A 20,145-nucleotide genomic window follows, 5' to 3' on the forward strand; every position below is an offset into this window, starting at 1 on the left:
ATGTATATGTTTCCCTATATGATCTCTATGTATGTCCAATCTTCCCATTGATGGTATGTAAATTTATGGTAGAATATACTCTAGATTTATTGCAATTTTTCTTACTATACTCATAATATTATATTGAACCATACTATATTATTATATTGATTACTATAAAACAATATTATACTATACTAATAATATTAAGTAGCATTTTTGTAGTGCTTTAAGATTTCAAAGGGCCTTACAAATATCTTATTTTATGTTCATAATGTTCCTTGAAGGGAGATGCTACTATCATCCTCATTTTATAGATGAGGAAATTGAAGCAGAGTAAATGACTTGATCAGCATCTGATGTCAACTCAGGTCTTCTTGACTATAGGTTACTGTGACATCTAGTTGCCTCTAAAGGCATCAGATACTTTTGCTTTGTATTTGCTTTTGGTTAATCAGAATAAAAATAGGTTTCTCTGAGGGTACAGGGAATTACGGTTTTGAGCAATAACAAGTATCCCAGGGTTACTATTTTGTGGACCCCATAGATGAGAAGGGGGTACCCTAAGTATTTTCAAAGAGGACCAAAATGGCATCACTATGTTAGAGTCCAGGTCTAGACTGTGGCTGATCAGACCAACATAAATTCAGAATGCTCTGCCACAGATGGGACACAAATAGTTCATATGTTGGGGTAGCTTTTCTAATTTTGTAATTTCGCGTTTCCTTTGGGCTAATTCAAGTTTGCTTTGCTCATAGACCACAGCACTTTTTTCTGATGAGAGCTTACTATGCTGGGTGGTTATATGCCAGTGTCTCCCATGTCATACAATTGATTCTAAAGTTCTTAAGAGATACCTTGAGAATATATTTGTATTGCTTTTTCTGAACACTTTGTGTGAATTGTCCATAAAAATTTTTTTTTTGGTAAATGTACATTTGGCATTTAAACAACATGACCAGTCCAGTAGAGTTGGAATGCTAGGCACTTAAGTTAGAGAAAGGACCTCAGTGTCTAATATCCTATCCTGTCAGGTGATCTTAAGAATATTCCTAGGTAATTTAGAATTACAGATCACTGGTGAAATTCAAAAAGAGCTGCTTTAGTTGAATAGTTGGGATAGGAGTAATGGCAAAAGTAAAGTGAGTTGGAGGTAAAGTGTCTGTAGAAAGCATTTTTTAGGTATCTGCTTGCAAAAGGGAAAGATAGGATAACAAAGGAGTTCAGAGTGAAATGTTTTAACGGTAGTAGGATCTGAGCAGCAAGAGAGGGAGAAGTTGAAAATTAGAGGAGAGAAAAGGAGTGGTCAAACAGACAAATTGACAGAGGAGACAGAAGGGGATATGATTAGGGGCACAAGTAAAAGGCAAGAGAAAGACTACCTAAACTTCTAAGAATGGTGAGCATTAACACATGCTATGTGAAGTATAAAACCGAGAAAGAGAGGAAGTTCCCCATGTTTATTCTTAATTTTTTTTCAAATAAGTATAAAATGAAGTTCTTTCCTAAAAGAAAAAGGAGAAAAGTTGGTATAGATAGATTGAGGAGAGAAAAAAAAGTACTATATAAAACTGCCACTTTGAGATAGTGATATAAATCTTAAAAGCTATAAACTGTGATCTCCCCAAACTGCTTCTGCTTAAAAGGATTTAACAGATTAGAGAGAGTATACCTCTGGGGGAAAGTGCTTGAACTTTGACCCAAAAGGTGAGAGAAAGAATGACAGGGTTTACCTATGTCAACAAATTCAGAGGTCTACACTAGCCAACTCAAAGACTCAAAGACATGGTAAGTCAGGCAGAACTGGCTCCAACTAAAACAAAGGTACTCTACATTTTATCCTTCCTTATTCCCTCTGCCCTTTTGTGTACCTTTTTGTCCCCAGAGGGACTGATAAATGATACAATTAAAATTGGATTGCTAAAAATAACTCCAATTCATTAGCTTGCCTCCATCTCCCAAACTATTGTTTACTTGTTCCTATTTATTCTGTTTGTAATTCTCAGAATCTCAACTTGGAAAGAAAAGTTGCTCAAGTATCAAGATATGAGAGGTAGGAAGATTACAAGGGAGGCTCATATAAGGGAAGTGTGTGAGAGTAGATCAAACAGACTTATAACTCCAAGAAAGACAGAAAGTCTCCTAATTTTTGGAATGCATATTATGTTGTTAATTAAGCATATTAAGCAGGTTTAAATTTGGTTATTGATTTATTGTTAAACGAAAATGTGATTTATTGGTTAACAAATGCTAATATTAGGCCAATTAGTCCTCTCCTTAGAATACACATTTTGTGCAACTGACATTTAAATGTGATCAATGAATTCGATATTTTTATTAAGCTACCTATTGCTAGTAATTAACTCAATTGATCACAATATAGAGCTTCTAAGAGCAAGATTTCCACCTAAGAGTGATCTCCACCTGATTTTTCTGTTCTTTATTCCTTAGCTGAAGACATCATTCAGGCATCTATCTCACAAATGTGCATCATTTATCAAAGGAGAGATAAATTGTAGGCTGGTCTCTTCAATCCTTTCTATGACTAGGAAATCAGCTAAGAATATGTATGGCCTACTGATGGCAGGTCAGGAATATCTTTTAACATTTGATCATCATAATAATCCTATTCGGTTGGTACCAACCATTATTATTATCTCCATTTTACAGATGAGAAAAGTGAGGACGGCTTGAGGAAATTAAGTGACTTGCCTATGGTCAAATAGTCAACATGTGCCAGAGGCAAGATATAAAAACCTTTAGTCAAAGTTCTTTTCATTATAATACTCTATACTACCTCATCAATGTAAGTGCTTTTTCACTGATTATAATTCACTCTTAAACCTATTTTCCTTCCTGGCTTCCTTGTCCTGTTTCAATAATCCCACAGCTTCTTGGATATTCTGGGCTGCTCGGAGTCCAGACTTGATGGCTGTGTCAATCCAACCATGAGGGAGGGTGGTGTGCTCTCCTGCAAAGTGTATCCTGCCTTCAGGTTTGAAGAGCTCTTGGGAGTAATCTACATATTGGTAGGGAGTAAAGAAGGCAAAGCAGCCCATGGAGTAAGGATCTTGGTTCCAACGCTTGACCACAGAGTAGGGACAATAAGCCTGAAGCTCCTCCTTGGGGCGATTGTGGATGGCAGCCAGATCTTCTAACACTACGTCCACTGCCCGCTTTTGATCCATGCTAGCAAAAAAGGTAGAGTCATCATCTAGGGTATAGGAGGCCAAGATGACTCCTGTTCCATTGGGAAAGTCATGATTGGGGTAGTAGATAAATCGGGAGGGACGGTCAGTTATGGACTTCCCACCATAAATACCATCCTGCTCCCAGAAGCGCTTGGTACAGGCCAGGATCACCTTGGTGGCACTGTTGTAGTGGATTGAACGCAGGGCATCTTCTTTGCCTGGAGACAGAGGTGGCTGAAAGTGGAGGAGCCGGGCAGCCTTAGCTGTTGTGGCCACAATAGCATAGTTGGCAGTCAGGCGGGCTAGAGGTCGAAGGGGGTCAGGTGTCTGATGAACAATATGGATGTAGTCCCCATCTCTTACTACCTCCTCTGCTTGTGAGTGGAGATGGACAGTGCCAGGGAGGAGGGAGTCATGTAAGGCCTTGGGGAGCTGGTCAAAGCCGCCAGTAATTTCCTCAAACCTAAGAGGAGGAAGCATGTTGAGATGGTCATGCAAAGAATGAGGCAGATATGGATTTAATCTTAGACGAAGTCATCTGAGAGGCTGGAGTATTTGCAATTAATTAGCAAATAGAAAAACAGAGCAATTGTTTTGTGTGTGTGTGTGTGTGTGTGTGTGTGTTCATGGGTTTTCTGCTGCTTTGGTATCAGGTTAGTCTGCCAGTTTATGGCAAAAAAGATTTGGGGTCTTTATACATATACTACCAACCAATTAGGGATTACTACCTTGCTCCCTTTTCTTCCTACACACCATCTCAGTGGATCCATGTGGCTTATTTTAAAAATATTGACATAAAATTGATTTTATTTGGGATTTTAATTGGGGATTTTCAAAACTGGGATTAAGTAAGAATCTCTAGCCTAGACATTCAAGGGTAGCCCTCTTCCTCAAGAAATCCTGTAGCAAAATTAGAAGAGAGAGAGAGAGAAAGAGAGAGAGAGAGACAGAGAGAGAAAGAGAGAGAGAGAGAGAGACTGAGCTCCTTAGTACCCCATTACAGAAGATCAAATTGGACAGCAAAGTAGAATGTTTTGTATTTCTTTATTTCTTTAGGGCCCACCATCTAATTTGTTTTAGATTTTGGAGAATGTGGATTAGTTGCTGACATATATTAGCTTTTTTTTTTTTTTTTTAATTAGATTATAAGCTTTGAGGCAATTTGAAATTACAGACAAGAATTTTAATCAATAGAATAAAATTTTATTGATTAATTAGAATTGACTAATTCTAAAATCAATAGAATAAGAATAAAATCTTAAGAGATTTTGAACTGTAAAGGACCTTGGAGATTAGCTTCCCACACAATGCAGGATTCTTCTTTATATGGTCTCTACAGGTTGTTATCCAGATGTTGTTTGAATACCAATAGTGAAAGGTAACAAACTAGTTTGAAAGTGAGCTCTTTCCATTTAAAAAAAATAACTTTACTTAGAAGAAAATTCTTTTACTGAGCAGAAATTTGCATCTCTGGTAAATTTGTCTAGATGATAGTGATAGTATGAATTCATGAAAATAATTGACAAATGGTTGTGATATTATTTTAAAGTTCTAAGTAAGTATGTAAATGTCTTGATATGAAAATGATATTACCAACTGGTTAGTATACTCATCTGTTTCTATAAAACATCATATTTTTTGGTCTTTCAAAAGATATAATGTTATTTGTAATTATAATTTGAATGTGATTTTTTACATTGCTCAGAGCTTGCACATAAAACTCTTCATGAGGTTTTTAAGTCCTAAAGGTTGGCTACTCTTTTACTACTCTGTGGTCTGATAACATGAGATTGTCAACATTTTGGGTGCCAGCATGACTGACTGGACAAAGACACCCAACTTAAGTTTCTCCTTTTCCATATTTGGAAAACAAGGGAAAATAGGGAAACATGGAGGTATGAGTTTAAATTCCATTTCTGTTGAAATTAGCTTTATCTAGGACTTTTATCTAAAAAAGTTTAACAACTTTTGTGTACTGTACCCCTTTTCAAAATAATGGTTTTAAATATATAAAAGACATGAAGACCTAAAGAAAGAAAATTAAGCATATTAAAATACGTGTCTTAAAATATATATTAAGAGTTCACAGACTCCAATTTAAGAATCCCTGACCAGTAAAAAGAGCAATGGATCTGGTGTTTAGTGATGTTGATAATTCTACTTTTGCTATTTTTTCAGAATGGAACTTTCTGTATTTGTAAAATGAGTGTGCAACTAAGTGATTTCTAAAATCCTGTTTAGGTCTTGATACTTTTTTGATCCTACCTGATTTGTATTGGGAAGATTAGTCCTTTAAGATTTGTCAATAGGAGGGAAAGTGTAAAACCAAGGGTATTCTATATGAGCCATTCACAGAAGAATGGGTTATTTTTATGAATAATACTGTGTTATAAATAAGGATGTGGATTAATTAATTGTATTTATATTAAAAAGTTCTGTCTTATCCAATTTTTAATTTCTGTCAGTGGTACTAAGTGATTAATCTATTATACCTTGGTAGCTGCCTTCCATGATATGTTTCTCAAAAGTTAGTCTTGCTTAAAACATCTAGGAAAAATAGTGTATTGGTAAAGATCACTATAGAATCAGAAGACTAATTTTAGTGTCAGTTCCTTTACTTCAACTTTATATAACCATGAGCAAATCAAAGCCTCTCTGGACTATTGTTTTCTCATCTGTCAAAACAGTGTGCTGGACTAGATGGTTCCTTCCATCTCTAGCATTCCATGATTTTAATGACCCATTGTAGATGAATTGCTATGGAGTATTTTGGGTCCTGACTTTAGTCAGGTTATCTTAAATCCTTTTAAACCTGTTTATATTTTTAGCTTATATTGGTAAGCTGATATATTATTAATATATATGCTATTTTAATTCATTTTGTCCTAATATTACTTTTTTTCAAGCTTTTAAACACTATTGCTCCTTAGTTTTACCATTTAGAGGGATGTATACACTTGGGGATGAAATGGAAAAAAATGAAAGAGTAAATCTTGTTAGTTTATCAAAATAAACTTTTCCATTTTAGAGATTTGTGACTTCACGAGTGTTCAAATTTTCCCTTGCTGATATAGATCACATGAGTGTTCAAATTTCCTCTCACTGACATAGATCAGTGGCTATATAATTCATAAGCTTCTGTGCACTTATTTAGTCTGTTCCACTGACCATAGATGAATAGCCTGGGACTCATGTCCCAAATACTTTTTAGCTCTTCCAGACATTCAGCTCTATTGATATAGCCCTTTAGAACCCACAATTAATCAGTTTCATACTAGGAGAGTAGGCATTAGATCAGGGTTAAAAAAAAAAAATTCCATATACTAAAATCTCATTCAGTTTGTAACGTGCACATTAACACCACCTTCCCTCAGTGCCAGGTAAGCCTTCTCCTTCCTCTTCCCTTACTCAGAAACAACATCTTGCAGCAACATAGTTAGAGTCCTTTCAAGATCATGGGATCATTCAGAATTTAAAATTGAAAATAGAGTTCATCTAATATAGCTCCATTATTTTGCAGTTGGAGAAACTGGAACTCAAAGAAATGAAATGATTTGCCTGAGATCACATGGGGACAAATGGCAAAGCCAGAATTTGGACCTAGGCTCCCGATCCTAAGTTCTCCCAGTATTCTCCCCACTCCTCCATTCCCTACTCCATTATACTGTCTTCCAGGTAGCATCCCAGGAAAAGTCAGGATAATCACATTAGGTCCTACTGCACAGATGCCATTTGACCAATGTACTTTAGAGTCATTGCTTTGATAGATAACTGCTAATCTTTGTCATTTTATCTAGTTTTATGGCTGTCTAGTTTTATGGCTTTACGGAAAGCTCAGTTATCCCATGCTTCTCCTCCCTTTTCACTTCTCTAGCACTTCTTGTCCCAGACCTCACCGGGGATTCTGGAAGAAGAAAATAACTCCTCTTAATGTCTCAGTGAAAGCTTCATAGTAACCAGCATCAGCATTCATGAGATCTCCAATCATCTGCACTGCACCTCGGCTCAGATTTCCCACTTTAATCAGAAATTCCTGTCACAGCAAAGGGGGAAAAAGGAAAATCAGAGATTAAAAAAAGATATTTACTTCTTGAGAGATAATAATACTTATCTCTCTAATCCTAAGCAGGACACTCCAGGAAGAAAGGAATCTGAATTAGAAAAACAGATTCAAGAGAATTCATCTAACATGGATGATCCAGGTTAGGCCCAGCCACTTCCAAATTGCAATAACTTCAAGATCCTAAAATATCTTCATTCCCTCAGAAAAGATGCAGGTTGGTGGAGAATTAAAATGGTCTGCATTTAGAAAGGTCATTTGGGATCAAATCCCAGCTCTAATACATTGTGTGGCTAGGATAGCCATGATAGCTGTGCAGCAGTGGGTAAATTATGTGACTTCTTAGAGCCTGTAAAATGGAGATAAAAATACTTGTGCAACCTCCTCAACTGGGTTGTCATAAGGGAAGATTTTATAAATCTTAAATTGCTGTGTATATATAAGCTTTATTAAGCTAAATTCTTGAGGTATAATCTCTATCCCACCTCAGTAGTGCTAGTCTGATAAATCTGATTAATTGTAATCTTTTCTCAATTTTTGTGGGTGATAGGAGGACAGTCAGAGGGCCAATAGGGATGTGACATCATGGAAGAAACTAGGCATGGACCCACATTTAACACCACATACTAAGATAAGATCAAAATGGTTCCAAGATTTAGGCATAAAGAACAAGATCATAAATAAATTAGAGGAACATAGGATGGTTTACCTCTCAGACTTGTGGAGGAGGAAGGAATTTGTGTCCAAAGGAGAACTAGAGATCATTATTGATCACAAAATAGAAAATTTTGATTACATCAAATTTAAAAAGTTTTTCCACAAACAAAACTAATGCAAACAAGAGTAGAAGGGAAGTAACAAATTGGGAAAACATTTTTACAGTTAAAGGTTTTGATAAAGGCCTCATCTCCAAAATATACAGAGAATTGACTTTAATTGATAAGAAATCAAGCCATTCTCCAATTGATAAATGGTCAAAGGATATGAACAGACAAGTTTCAGATGATGAAATTAAAACTATTTCCACTCATATGAAAGAGTGTTCCAAATCACTATTGATCCGAGAAATGCAAATTCAGACAACTCTGAGATACCACTACACACCTATCAGATTGGCTAAGATGACAGGAACAAATAATGATGAATGTTGGAGGGGATGTGGGAAAACTAGGACACTGATGCATTGTTGGTAGAGTTGTGAAAGAATCCAACCATTCTGGAGAGCAAATTATGCCCAAAAAGTTATCAAACTGTGCATACCCTTTGATCCAGCAGTGCTACTACTGGGCTTATATCCCAAGGACATACTAAAGAAGGGAAAGGGACCTGTATGTGCCAAAATGTTTGTGGTATCCCTTTTTGTAGTGGCTAGAAACTGGAAGATGAACGGATGCCCATCAATTGGAGAATGGTTGGGTAAATTATGATATATGAAGGTTATGGAATATTATTGCTCTGTAAGAAATGACCAACAGGAGGAATACAGAGAGTCTTGGAGAGATTTACATCAACTGATGCTGAGTGAAACGAGCAGAACTAGGAGATCATTATACACTTCAACAATGATACTATATGAGGATGTATTCTGATGGAAGTGGATATCTTCAACATAGAGAGGAGCTAATCCAATTCCATTTGATCAATGATGGACAGAATCAGCTATACCCAGAAAAGGAACACTGGGAAATGAGTGTAAACTATGAGCATTTTGTTTTTGTTTTTGTTTTTCTTCCCAGATTATTTTTACCTTCCGAATACAATTCTTCCTTTGCAACAACAACAACAACAAAATTCGGTTCTGCACATATATATTGTACCAAGCATATACTATAAGATATTTAATATGTATTGGAATGCCTGCCATCTAGGGGAGGGGGTAGAGGGAAGGAGGGAAAAAATTCGGAACAGAATGGAGTACAAAGGATAATGTTGTAAAAAAAAATACCTATGCATATGTACTGTCAAAAAATGTTATTAATTATAAAATCAATTAAAAAATAGTTAAAAGAAAATAGGGATGTGACATCAAGGGACTGACCTTAGTGGAGAAGGAGTCATACTTTTCTAGTATTTGACTGCAGTTGCTCTTTTTCAGCTCTTCCACTACCTGGAGCAGAGAAGAAGAGAATAAAATGTTGAGAAGGGACTTACTTTTCTCATGATTTACTCCTATCTTCCTTTTTTGTTAATTTTCTCATAACCCCATTCCTACCAGCTCTTTTGCAAGCATTCATAGATTTGTTTTGTCTGTGCTGTCTAGTACTGTTTGTGACATTAGAGCTTCATTTCCCACTATTCTTGGGCTGGCTGTAGCATGGTGATATCAGGATTATGATTGATGGGTTATACTCTACAAGGGAGGAAATTTTTTTTTTTTTGATATATCTAAATGAATGATTTTAATCTTCTGCTTAAGATTCTTTTTTTTTTTTAAATTCATTTTTCCAAATTATCCCCTCCCTCCCTCCACTCCCTCCCCCCGATTACAGGTAATCCCATACATTTTACATGTGTTACAATATAACCTAGATACAATATATGTGTGTAAATACCATTTTCTTTTTGCACATTAATTATTAGCTTCCGAAGGTATAAGTAACCTGGGTAGATAGACAATAGTGCTAACAATTTACATTCACTAAGGGAGGAAATTTTAATAGTTGTGGCCACATAAATGAACATGGGGGAAGGAAGTAGTGGGACTATAGATGAAGAGAAAGTAGGGGAACACAGAGATCCATCAGAAAATGAAGTTTTCAAACTCAGGAGCCCTAACTAGACCCTGATTACACTAGAGCCTTGCCTTTATCCAGTTCCCAAACTTCCTCCTATACATTTCCACCAAAATTCTAGGAAATAGAATTTTTGGATCCTAAATATTTGCCTCTAGGACAGTAAGTTTTGAATTATGTCATTTTCCTCTTGTGATATGGAATAAGGGAAATTAAAGAGGAAATAGGTAATAATTTCTCTAGAAGTATAAGAGATTGAATTCACTTGTATATTACTGAAAAGAATGCTTTTTTAAAACCAAATTTCCTTTACTTGTTATTTATTGTGTTTCATGTCTTAATGAAACATTTTTAATATTAGACCTATGTGTCATATGGTCAGGCAATAAAGTGGATTTTATGAGAACTGAGGAGCCATGAATTACATAATTATATAGAAAAACCATAAGTAAATGTGTTATTAAAAGATGTTATATCTGTATTGTGTGTTTCCTATTTATTAAATTGGAAGCTCTTCAGTGATTGTGACTTGCTTTCCTTATCAGCCAGGAAACTTCCTAAATTTAAATAGAGACTGTCCCATTAGATGGAAAACAACCTGAAAAGAGAGAAGGGACTTTTTCTGTTCCATAATAGATTATGAATTTCCTGAAAGCAAGACCTTTTTTGTATATCTAGTAAATTTCTCCTTCTCACTCATGGTGGGCCTCTAGCCTCCATGCACTCCATATTGTAAGGAAAACACATGAATCCTAAGTTCTCCAGGGTCTTGTTACTGAACCATTAGGACCTCCATGCCCTTTTTCTGCCCAGAAGGTGAAACCTTTTACATGTATTATCTCTTTCAATTCCAGTATAAGTTCTCTGAAAGCTTTTTTTTTTTTTTTTTTTTTTTTAAAGAACTCTATTTTTAATGCCTTAAGTACAGCTGATCAATGGCTGCTCTCATTGCTGATCAGCACAGAAAGTTCGATCTGTGCCAATTCACCTCTCCTTAAATAATCTGATAACCTCCCATTCCTAGGGACTCAGGATGTTGATGATAACCAATCAACTTTATAGCTCCAGAACTTCCAAACTCAAGAGCCTCAACCCACCAGGATTAGGATTACAGGTATATTCCATCATATATGGCAATAAATGTTTAAAATTTTTTCTTTAATTTATTCATTCACCTATTCATTAATTCATATCTCTTCACATTGTGTTCATTGCTAAGCAAAACAATGGATAAATAGAACAAATGCTGAATAGGTTTGGACTCTCAGCAGAAATTCAAACTTTTATTAAGAGTAGTAGCCTGAGTTTGGGAACTTCTCCTAGGGATTTGCCTAGCATCCCAACTCTATCCTGTTTAAAGCTTACCTTCCTCAGGGATTCATCAAATAATTTGTCAGCTGTTTTTCCCTTTTCATCTGACCGGACTGGATAGCCAAGGAGACCAGGATTGGCTTGTACCTCACCAGTCCGTCGACGCACTCCATTGATGAGGACCCATGTTCGGTCATCATATCTGGAGAACTCATTCAGCTTCAACCCAAACTGACTGATAAGTTCACGAGAAAGCCTGGTAGGAGCAGAGGTCAGAGGAATTCATGAAGTAAGGCAGAGAGAAAGAAAGCAGAAAATTTATGCTGTGCATCATAGCTCTCTTTGCTCATTATTTCTACCTCCAATTCACTTTTCATTTTTTCATGGTAAGTCAGGCAGAACTGGCTCCTTTTCAGTTACCCTGTTTTATTTTATTTATTTAGTAGGATCTTCTGCCTTCCTAGGGAATTATCAGAAAATATACCCTGATCTGTAGGGTAGGGAATGGGGTGAGTACAGCTTGTATATGGAGTCAGGGAAATGGAAGGTAAATCCTTTAAGTAAGGAAAATTGGTCTTCTGAAAAAGGAAAACTGAAAAATACTTCCTCAAACCAAATTCATTCTTCCTTACTGCAAAGATTTCTTTCTTTTTTCTTGATACTATTATCAGGAAATTTTCTTGGAGTAAGTTTTAGATTTCCCAAATGGTATTTTTTCATTCCTGGAACTGACAATAGAACTTCAGAATTGGGTGGATAGCATTTTAGAGAGCATTCATTCCAATCAATCATTTTATAGATGAGGAAATTGAAGCTTAGAAGCAAGAAATTTTGACTTGCTACAGTCATATTATGCATTAGGATAGAGCCAGCACTAAAATACTCTTGGCTCTTGGTCTAGGGCTCTTTTCAATATATCATGTAGTTGGTGAGCAATTGTTCAAATAAGGTAACATTTGTAAAGCTCTTAGCATAATGTCTCGTATATAGTAGGCACTTAATAAATGCTTCTCCTATAGTCTGAGTCTTACATCTTTTTCTCTGATTATTTTTTTTTCCCTGTCATTATCTTTTTCCTTAAGCCATCTCTTCTAGCTTCTTTTCCCTTCTTGCTCCTGAGCTTTCTTTGTCATCTCTAAAATCTTCAATTCAACAAGGATTCATTAAGTGCCTACTACATTCTAGGCACCGTGCTATATGCAGGGAATACAAAGACAAAAATGACTTTACTCCCTGTTTTTAAGGAGTTTACTTCCTTTTGGGGGAAAACAGCTTTGTTTGGACTGGTAATTTTATTGTTGTTGGGAATTTCTGGTGAGGAAACTGTCTTTGTGAATGAAGATTTGTAATAGTAATTTACAGTTTCAAAGATGTGCCTGAGGCAATAAGGAATAAAGCAACTTGTTTACACACCTGACTAGTATGTTGTCAGAGATGGAACTTGAGTTCCATTCTTCCATACTCCATGGCCACCTCTCTAATCACTCACTATGACATACTATTTTTCCAAATATGAAATCAATACAAAGTAATTCAAAGTAAATTGTACATAGCAGGTGAGATTTGGGAGAGAATACTGATAATAATTGTATAGGCTGTTATGTACAGTATAATCTATGTACAGTTTGTTGTCTTTCCCATTAGAATGTGAATTTTTAAAGAGCAGGTTTTGTTTTTTAATTTTCTTTTTATCCTAGTCTTTGGCACATAGAAAAGACTTAGTAAGTATTTGTTGATTGGCTAACACCTAGAGAAATTAGGAAAGGGTTTATGAAGAAAGTGGTAAATGAGCTGAGTCTTGTAGGGAACTAAAGTCTCTAAAAAGAAGTGAGGAGGGAAAGTTTTTAAGGCATAAGGAACAGACTATACAAAGTTTGCACAGAGTGAAAAGACTGAATGTTGCATATAAGAAATAATAAATAAATCACTTAGTCTGGAAAACAGAATGAAATGACTGTAGGGTGATGATGGTGGTAATGTATAAATGAGATTGAAGAGATAGGCTGGAGTAGATTATGAAAGGCTAAAAAAGCTGAAAGAGGCATTTGTAATTTGCCCTAAAAGTAATAGGGAGTCACTGAAATTTCTTGACCAGAGAAATGACAAATCCTGTGTTTTAGGACTATAACTTTGGTGGCTGTATAAAGAGTGGATTCAAGAGGTGAGACTGGGGATAGGATGGTTGAACAATGTCCAGTTAGGAACTGATTACAATAATTGCTTACATATGGTTGGCAGGGATCCTCATGGCACCAAGTTCAGCATACCACTCTGCCCCAGGCACTCGATGAGTCTCAATTCTCCCACCTACTCGTCCAGAGGCCTCTAGCACAGTAACCTAGAAAAATATATTCTCCCAGCCTTAGTGATATCAGGTTTCCCTTTAAACCCAATCCCAGCACAAGGACCAAATCCCTTAGATCTCATCCTGATCACATCTCTCCCCGCTTTTCCCAGATCCCAGTTACAGGTACTAGTTTCATTTCAGTTTAGATCTTTCTTTCTTACTAATTGGAATTAAAGATTCAGGTATCTAGCCATACACCCAGTCTACTCTCCATCATATTTTCTTGGTTTCTTTGATGTTATTAATGCAGTTAGGTGGTGCAGTGGATAGAGTAGGGTCTGAAGTTAGGACGACTCATCTTTCTGAGCTCAAATCAGACCTCAAATATTCATTAGTTGTGTGATCCTGGGCAAGTTGGTTAACCCAGTTTGCCTCAGTTTCCTCATATCCAAAATGAGTTGGAGAAGGAAATGGTAAACCACTCTAGTATCTTTGCCAAGAAAATCTCAAATGGGATCACCAAGAATTGTACATGACTGAGATGACTGAACAATAACCCCCACTGCTTCCCCTTCTCATCCCCCTCTGTCTAAAATCTGAAGTTCTAGGCCTGGTATTCTGGTATCCCCCGTTCTTGTACCTGGTGGCCAGCATTCTGTAGGACTTTAGCAGCAGTGAGCCCAGCTATGCCAGCTCCAATCACTACCACGCTCTTCTTCTCAGTGGGTGCTCCCAGGCCATCCCGCAATAGCCTGAGCAGGTCTTCATATTGGGGGTCATCAAAGCATTTCACTAGCTCCCTATTAAAAGCCTGGGAGAGGGGGCTCAGCAATACTATATTCATGAGGAAAAATTTCACTAGGGATGATAGGAGAGAAAGACTAGGATCAGGAGAATAGTTATAAACAATAGAGATGTCTGGGATTCCAGGCATGTCACTAGATTAATGATACAAACTATTGGAATCTCTTCTGTCCTCTCTGGAGTTGGGAGAACCCCAGAACTGACAATAACTTTTAAAAATTATAGCTTATACTTATGTAATGTTTTAGGCCCTACAAAGTGCTTTCCTCACAGCAACCCTAGAAGGAAAGTAACACCATTTAGTATAGTGACTGGCACATGCTAAGTGTTTAATAAGTGATTTTTTCATTTATTCATAATTTTTTCCATTTTCAGAGATTAAAAAAAAATAAAGCACAGAATAGCTAGATGAATTTCTATAGTCACACAGCTAGGATTCCTGATTCCAGATCCATTACGGACCTTGAGCTCTTAAAGACAGATTGGAGAACTGGTAACAGAAAGAGAGAGCTTCATAACTTGTTTTTTTTGAGGACAAAAGCCCTGTATGGTTGGCAAGGTGCTTTAATCTGCTACTCGTTGTATTTGGATTTAGAGGTTTACCTCATCTTTTACTTTGAAGTGAGATGTTATTCCACTCCACTTTGATACCCCAAGTTTTTTCAAGACCGATTTTCATTGTCTCTTCATCTTATCCATATGAAGATCATCTTAACATCCAATTTCCACTTTTTTTTTTTTCCTGCTGTAGATGATGCCTATTTCTTCTTGCCGATTTCTTTTAATGAGGGATAAAGGGTAGGGCCAAGACTAAAGTTAATTGGTCTTCAAACCCTCAATATTGACTTCCATCCACAGCCACATAAATAACATGTTCTTATTCTTTCTTTAACCAAGGAATTGGTTAATAAGAAAATAAGGCTAATTATTTTTAGGGGATAAAAGAGAGAGCTTCATAATTTGTTTTTTTTTTGAGGACAGAGACCTGTATGGTGCTTTAATCTACTACTCTTTGTATTTGGATTTAGAGATTACCTCATCTTTCTGTTTAAAGATTCCTCCTTTAATACTGAAAGATAAAAGTATAAAGAAGGGGAGATGTGTATGAAATGGCCTAATAAAACTCCAGAAAGCATTATATTCTATACCTGGCAGATTGAGGGGCAAAAGGGCACCTCTCTTGAATGAGAGAAAGATACTGAACTAAAAAGATAAAGAGGAAAGAAGGAAGGGAAAGGCAGGGCAGAAAGTTACTCTCATCCTGGCTTTACCTTTGGTTACTTACAGAAGGTGTCCATAGTCCTCAGGATGTAGAGGGAAATCTTATTCTCTTGGATGGTTCAAGTTGTATACCTTTGTTGAGAGACTGTCAGAGACTGGTAATATATTGTCTTCCTTCTCTTTCCTCTGAACTCTCCCAACCTCCACCTCTTTAATTACACATCTCTCCTCCCACTCTTAGATCAGTCATTCCCTTCAAGTCTTGAGAAACAGGAAGGAGATATTAGATAGATAGAAGGGAAACAACCACAATTAGATTTTTAGGTTCTTTCAGTATTCTGGTGGTAGAGCAGAGTGGGAAAAAATAATTCTATTCTCTGTACCTAGAGGTAGAGAAGAAACTTCATTCAGACTCCTGATGATAAAGGGTCTCATAGCAGTGAACACTTTCAGTCCTTTATCTTCTTCCCACCCTAACCCTGCCATTTTTTAGTTTTATATTTTATGAGAGAGATGATGCTATTGACCACTTGTGTGAAAGGTCCTAGATATGAAGCTGTTCACCAGCTTTTCACTCAGCTATTCCCCAGTCCCATCTCCATTCCTGATATAATGTATATACTGATAAAAGAACTTCTCTCAACTATCCCTTCTTTGTTAGGAATTTTGTATGCTTCATATGACTTTTTTTTTTTTTGGTGAGGCAATTGGGTTAAGTGACTTGCCCAAGATTATAACTAGGAAGTGTTGTGTCTGAGACCAGATTTGAATTCAAGTTCTCCTGACTAGGGCTGGTGCTCTATTCACTGTGCCACCTAGCTGCCCCAATAAAATATTTTGTAACCATTATCTCTGAGAGAAAAAAAAATGAAAATAAAAGAAGAAAAAGACTATCTGAAAATCTTAAAGCACTCAATTAAGAAGATTGGGAAGAGAATGAGGAGGGAAGAGGCAATGCTTTCCAATCTGCAACCACATCCCACCAGTCCAACTCCCTATCCCAGATCTCCCTATTCCTTTCTACTCTCCAACTTTCTCTCATATCCTAATTCATTTATTCAACAAAAGTCCAAGTGATAAACAGATACATAACACTGCACTAGGTGCTGAAGAATATGTAAGATAAGCAAGAGCCCCTTTTTTCCTCAAGGAGCTTAACCTCGCAAGAGAAATAAAATAAATTATTATCATACCAAATATAACATACAAAATATAACATAAAGAATGCATGAAAGGTACAAAGAAAATGCTGTTAGACTTCTGAGAAGGAAAAGACACTTGACTATAGATAAATCATTTTGCCTCTTTAAGCCTCAGCTTCCTAATTTGTAAAAAGAGGGATTTAAATTACATGATCTCTCAAATCGTACTTATTTTATGAATCTATTATTTCTGAACAGGAAAATCAGACAAAGCTTCATGGTGTCATTGGAAGGTTTAGTAGAATTTTAATAAGCAGAGATGGCAGAGGGAAGGGATCAGAAAGGGACAAAAAGGGAAGGAATTCTAGGTACAGAGAATAGAATTATTTTTTCCCACTCTGCTCCATCTTCTAGGGGTACTCTTCTTTCTAATTATTGCCTATCCTTCAAAATGTTGCATAATAATTTGAAAAAAAGCAGAGGCTCAGGAGTCAGAGGACCATAGTTCAAACCATACTTTTTATATTTACTACTTGTGTGTTCCTGAACAAATAATTTAATCTTACAAGGCCAAAATTTCTTTTATTTTTTAAATGATGGGGTTAGACTACACAGTCTCTTCTGGCTCTATAATTATGGTTTATTCATTTGACTCATTTGATCATTTTAATATTTCCCAATGGTCTTGGGATTCAATAATTTCTCATTTTATTTCAATGATTTTCTCAGAAACCTAATATATTCCCTTTTCTTTTCCTACTTCCCCCTTTTTGCATTGGTTAATTTATGTCTAGCTTAAAAGTAAATATAACCGGACTGTCAGCAACTATGCTCTAGAAGGATATGGAGAAATACAGCCTCTGAAAAACATTTACTAATATGAACATCATATGAAACAAAAGAACCAAAGGGAAATACCACAGATTCTTTTACTCCACAAGGGACTGTATATATATAAAAAATGGTACCTAAAACAATTGTCTTCTTCAAGTGTTGGGTTAAAACTGTCTAACAGGTGCAAGGAAATTGGGCCCATACCCATATGGACAGGATCTGGATAGTGTCTAAAAATTAATCTGAAGTCAGCTTAATCCTAGGTAGATCCTGCTCTATAGGCTTAACCTGAAATGATTGCATAAGGAAATGAACACGGCCAATGTAATAAGGGTAAGGATGGCCCAAGAAAGTCAGAAGCTGTAGCCTGAAGCAGTATAAAGTTTGGTCCCAAAGGTTTGCCTCCTGGTCTCAAGTCAGGACTTTGATTCCAGATTAAGGTTGTAAAAAAAGGCAGGACCTGGACCTAAACAGCCATCATTCCAGAAACTACAATTGGGGAGGTAGGATCAAAATTGATCCGTGCCATCTAGGACTAAAAACAGGGCAGAGTCTTTTTGACTGCAGTGATGTCAGGACTTCCCTTATAACACTATTCTATTCTAAGATTGCAGTAAGAGATGGGACTTGGCCATAAGCAGCCCACACAAGAGTGTGGGAAAATGTAGCGAGCTGTCGTCTCGAGAAGCTGCTGGATCGCTCTCTGGGAAGAGATCTGCTGTGTCTACTCAAATCTCTCAGACAGATTCTTCTTCCTGTAACGAACCGTTGTCTCCAGGCAGTTGCTGTTAACTCTTGTCCAAAGAAGTGACTTCCCTTCCTGCAGAGAGCCCCGTCAAGCCTGATGCAATTCAGAGTCTTCTTCTCTTCCTGGAGTGCTGTTCTCTTTTTATCCTCCCAGAGAATGGGCGTGGGATAATGCAAGGGCTTCTGGGAAGAACCACCCCAGCCAATGAGCTTGCCCCCTCTATCAAGTCAACCTGAGTTCTCACCTTGTAATTGTCCAGAAAACCTGAATTCTCACCTTGTCACCGTCCAGACAACCCCAGTCCTCACCCAGCAATCCCAACAGGAAAAGGCACATTTTGGCCATGGAATAATCTTATTATATGACAACTAAAACTAAAAATATAATAAAAAAACCCAGAAAACTCTATCATAATATCTTTTTTATGCATAATAAGAATCCCAATATAAAACCCTGAGAAAAAAGGAAACAACTACAAAAAAATTATGATGATAACCTCAGGAAAAAAATAATGAACTGGTTTAGATTGAATAAAAGAGCTGAAACAAAAAATCCAAAATGCAATCAGAAGATAACTTTATCTGAGTAGAGGAAAAATTAAAAATAAAATGAAACAAAATTAACTAAATGATTTACTAAGGTAACAAGAAATATTAGAGCAAAGCCTAAAGACTGAAGAATAAGACTTAAAATATCTACCATCAAGAATCAATATAGGAACAGCTAGGTGGTGCAGTTCATAGAGCACCAGCCTTGAATTCAGGAGGAGCTGAGTTCAAATCTAGTCTCAGACACTTAACACTTCCTAGCTGTGTGACCCTGGGCAAGTCACTTAACCCCAGCCTCAGGGGAAAAAAAAAGAGTCAATATAGAACTTCATGGAACAGAATCATATTTTCAGAAAAATTAATTGGAAATGCATGGTAGAAAGCTCTGTTTTACTTAGATAGCAAATGTTTTTCATGATCAGATTTTTCAGTTTTATCTATTTTAAAGTTAGAATTGAAAGGAAGATATCCCCTGATCATTTCTCTAAGTTAGTATTACAGAACCCTTTAGGAGCCTAAGTTTCACAGTGTCTGACCTTCTAATACCACCCTTTATCCCCAACCAGTTCTGTCACTCAGACATAGATTACATCTTCAAAGTATTTGTCTAGTAAAGATAAGTGAGGTGGTAATTAAAAGTATCATTAAGAGTCTGGGAATCTTGGGTTCTTCCTTTGTGTGACACCTTTTGCCTTCATTCTGCTCTCTTTCCCCTTCACCTGACATCTCATCTCTTTTTCTGGCCAACTTATCAAAATAGATACACTCTTTATCAGGTCTTATTGCAAGAAGGAACAACATACAACAGAAACAATGAGGGCTACTAGACTTCTGAAAAAAGCTTTCTACATAATCATAAAAATATAAGATCACAGAATTTTAGAGCTGAAGGGATCATGGAAGTCATGGAAACCGGATCATGGAAGTTATAGAAACCTTGTTTATAGTTTGCTTAGATAGGAGCATATGTTACATGTCCAAGGTCACATAATTAGCTAGTGAGAGAACCAGGACTAGGAACTAGATTTATGTGCCATTCTGTGTGAAGACAGGAAAAAGAAAAGAATGATCTTTGGAGTGCTGTTCATGACATCCTACTTCATATATGGGCAGTTCTGTTGTTATCTGATATATGTGCTCCAAAAAAAAAAAATAATGTTGCTTTGTAAAACTGCATAATATGGAGAACATGAAGTTCTCCATACAATGTTCAAAATTTTGTCAGTGACATAAAAAAGAAAGGAACATTATAAAATATAATAGCATAGGTTTATACATGTTAAATGAT

General features: G+C 36.5%; 1 protein-coding gene across 1 annotated transcript; it reads right to left on the minus strand.

Moving 5' to 3' along the window:
- Positions 1–1,519: 1,519 nt before the first annotated feature.
- LOC141541000 (L-amino-acid oxidase-like) lies at positions 1,520–18,455 on the minus strand. Its single transcript, XM_074265003.1, has 7 exons — positions 15,650–18,455; positions 14,201–14,418; positions 13,499–13,611; positions 11,328–11,529; positions 9,269–9,337; positions 7,067–7,203; positions 1,520–3,633 (listed from the first exon to the last, which is right to left on the minus strand). Exons 1-7 carry the CDS (start codon positions 15,660–15,662, stop codon positions 2,805–2,807), a joined length of 1,581 nt encoding a protein of 526 aa, XP_074121104.1. The 5' UTR covers positions 15,663–18,455; the 3' UTR covers positions 1,520–2,804.
- Between the last annotated feature and the right edge of the window lie 1,690 nt (positions 18,456–20,145).

This window comes from Sminthopsis crassicaudata, chromosome 4 (assembly GCF_048593235.1).
Source record: "Sminthopsis crassicaudata isolate SCR6 chromosome 4, ASM4859323v1, whole genome shotgun sequence".
NCBI lineage: Eukaryota > Metazoa > Chordata > Mammalia > Dasyuromorphia > Dasyuridae > Sminthopsis > Sminthopsis crassicaudata.

Excerpts from the sequence above, each read along its gene's own strand:
- LOC141541000 (XM_074265003.1), bottom strand. Across the intron at positions 11,530-13,498 it reads AGGATCCCTGCCAACCATAT|GCTTTCTCGTGAACTTATCA; the intron begins GTAAGCAATTAT and ends TGCTCCTACCAG. Across the intron at positions 9,338-11,327 it reads TTGATGAATCCCTGAGGAAG|GTAGTGGAAGAGCTGAAAAA; the intron begins GTAAGCTTTAAA and ends TCTCTGCTCCAG.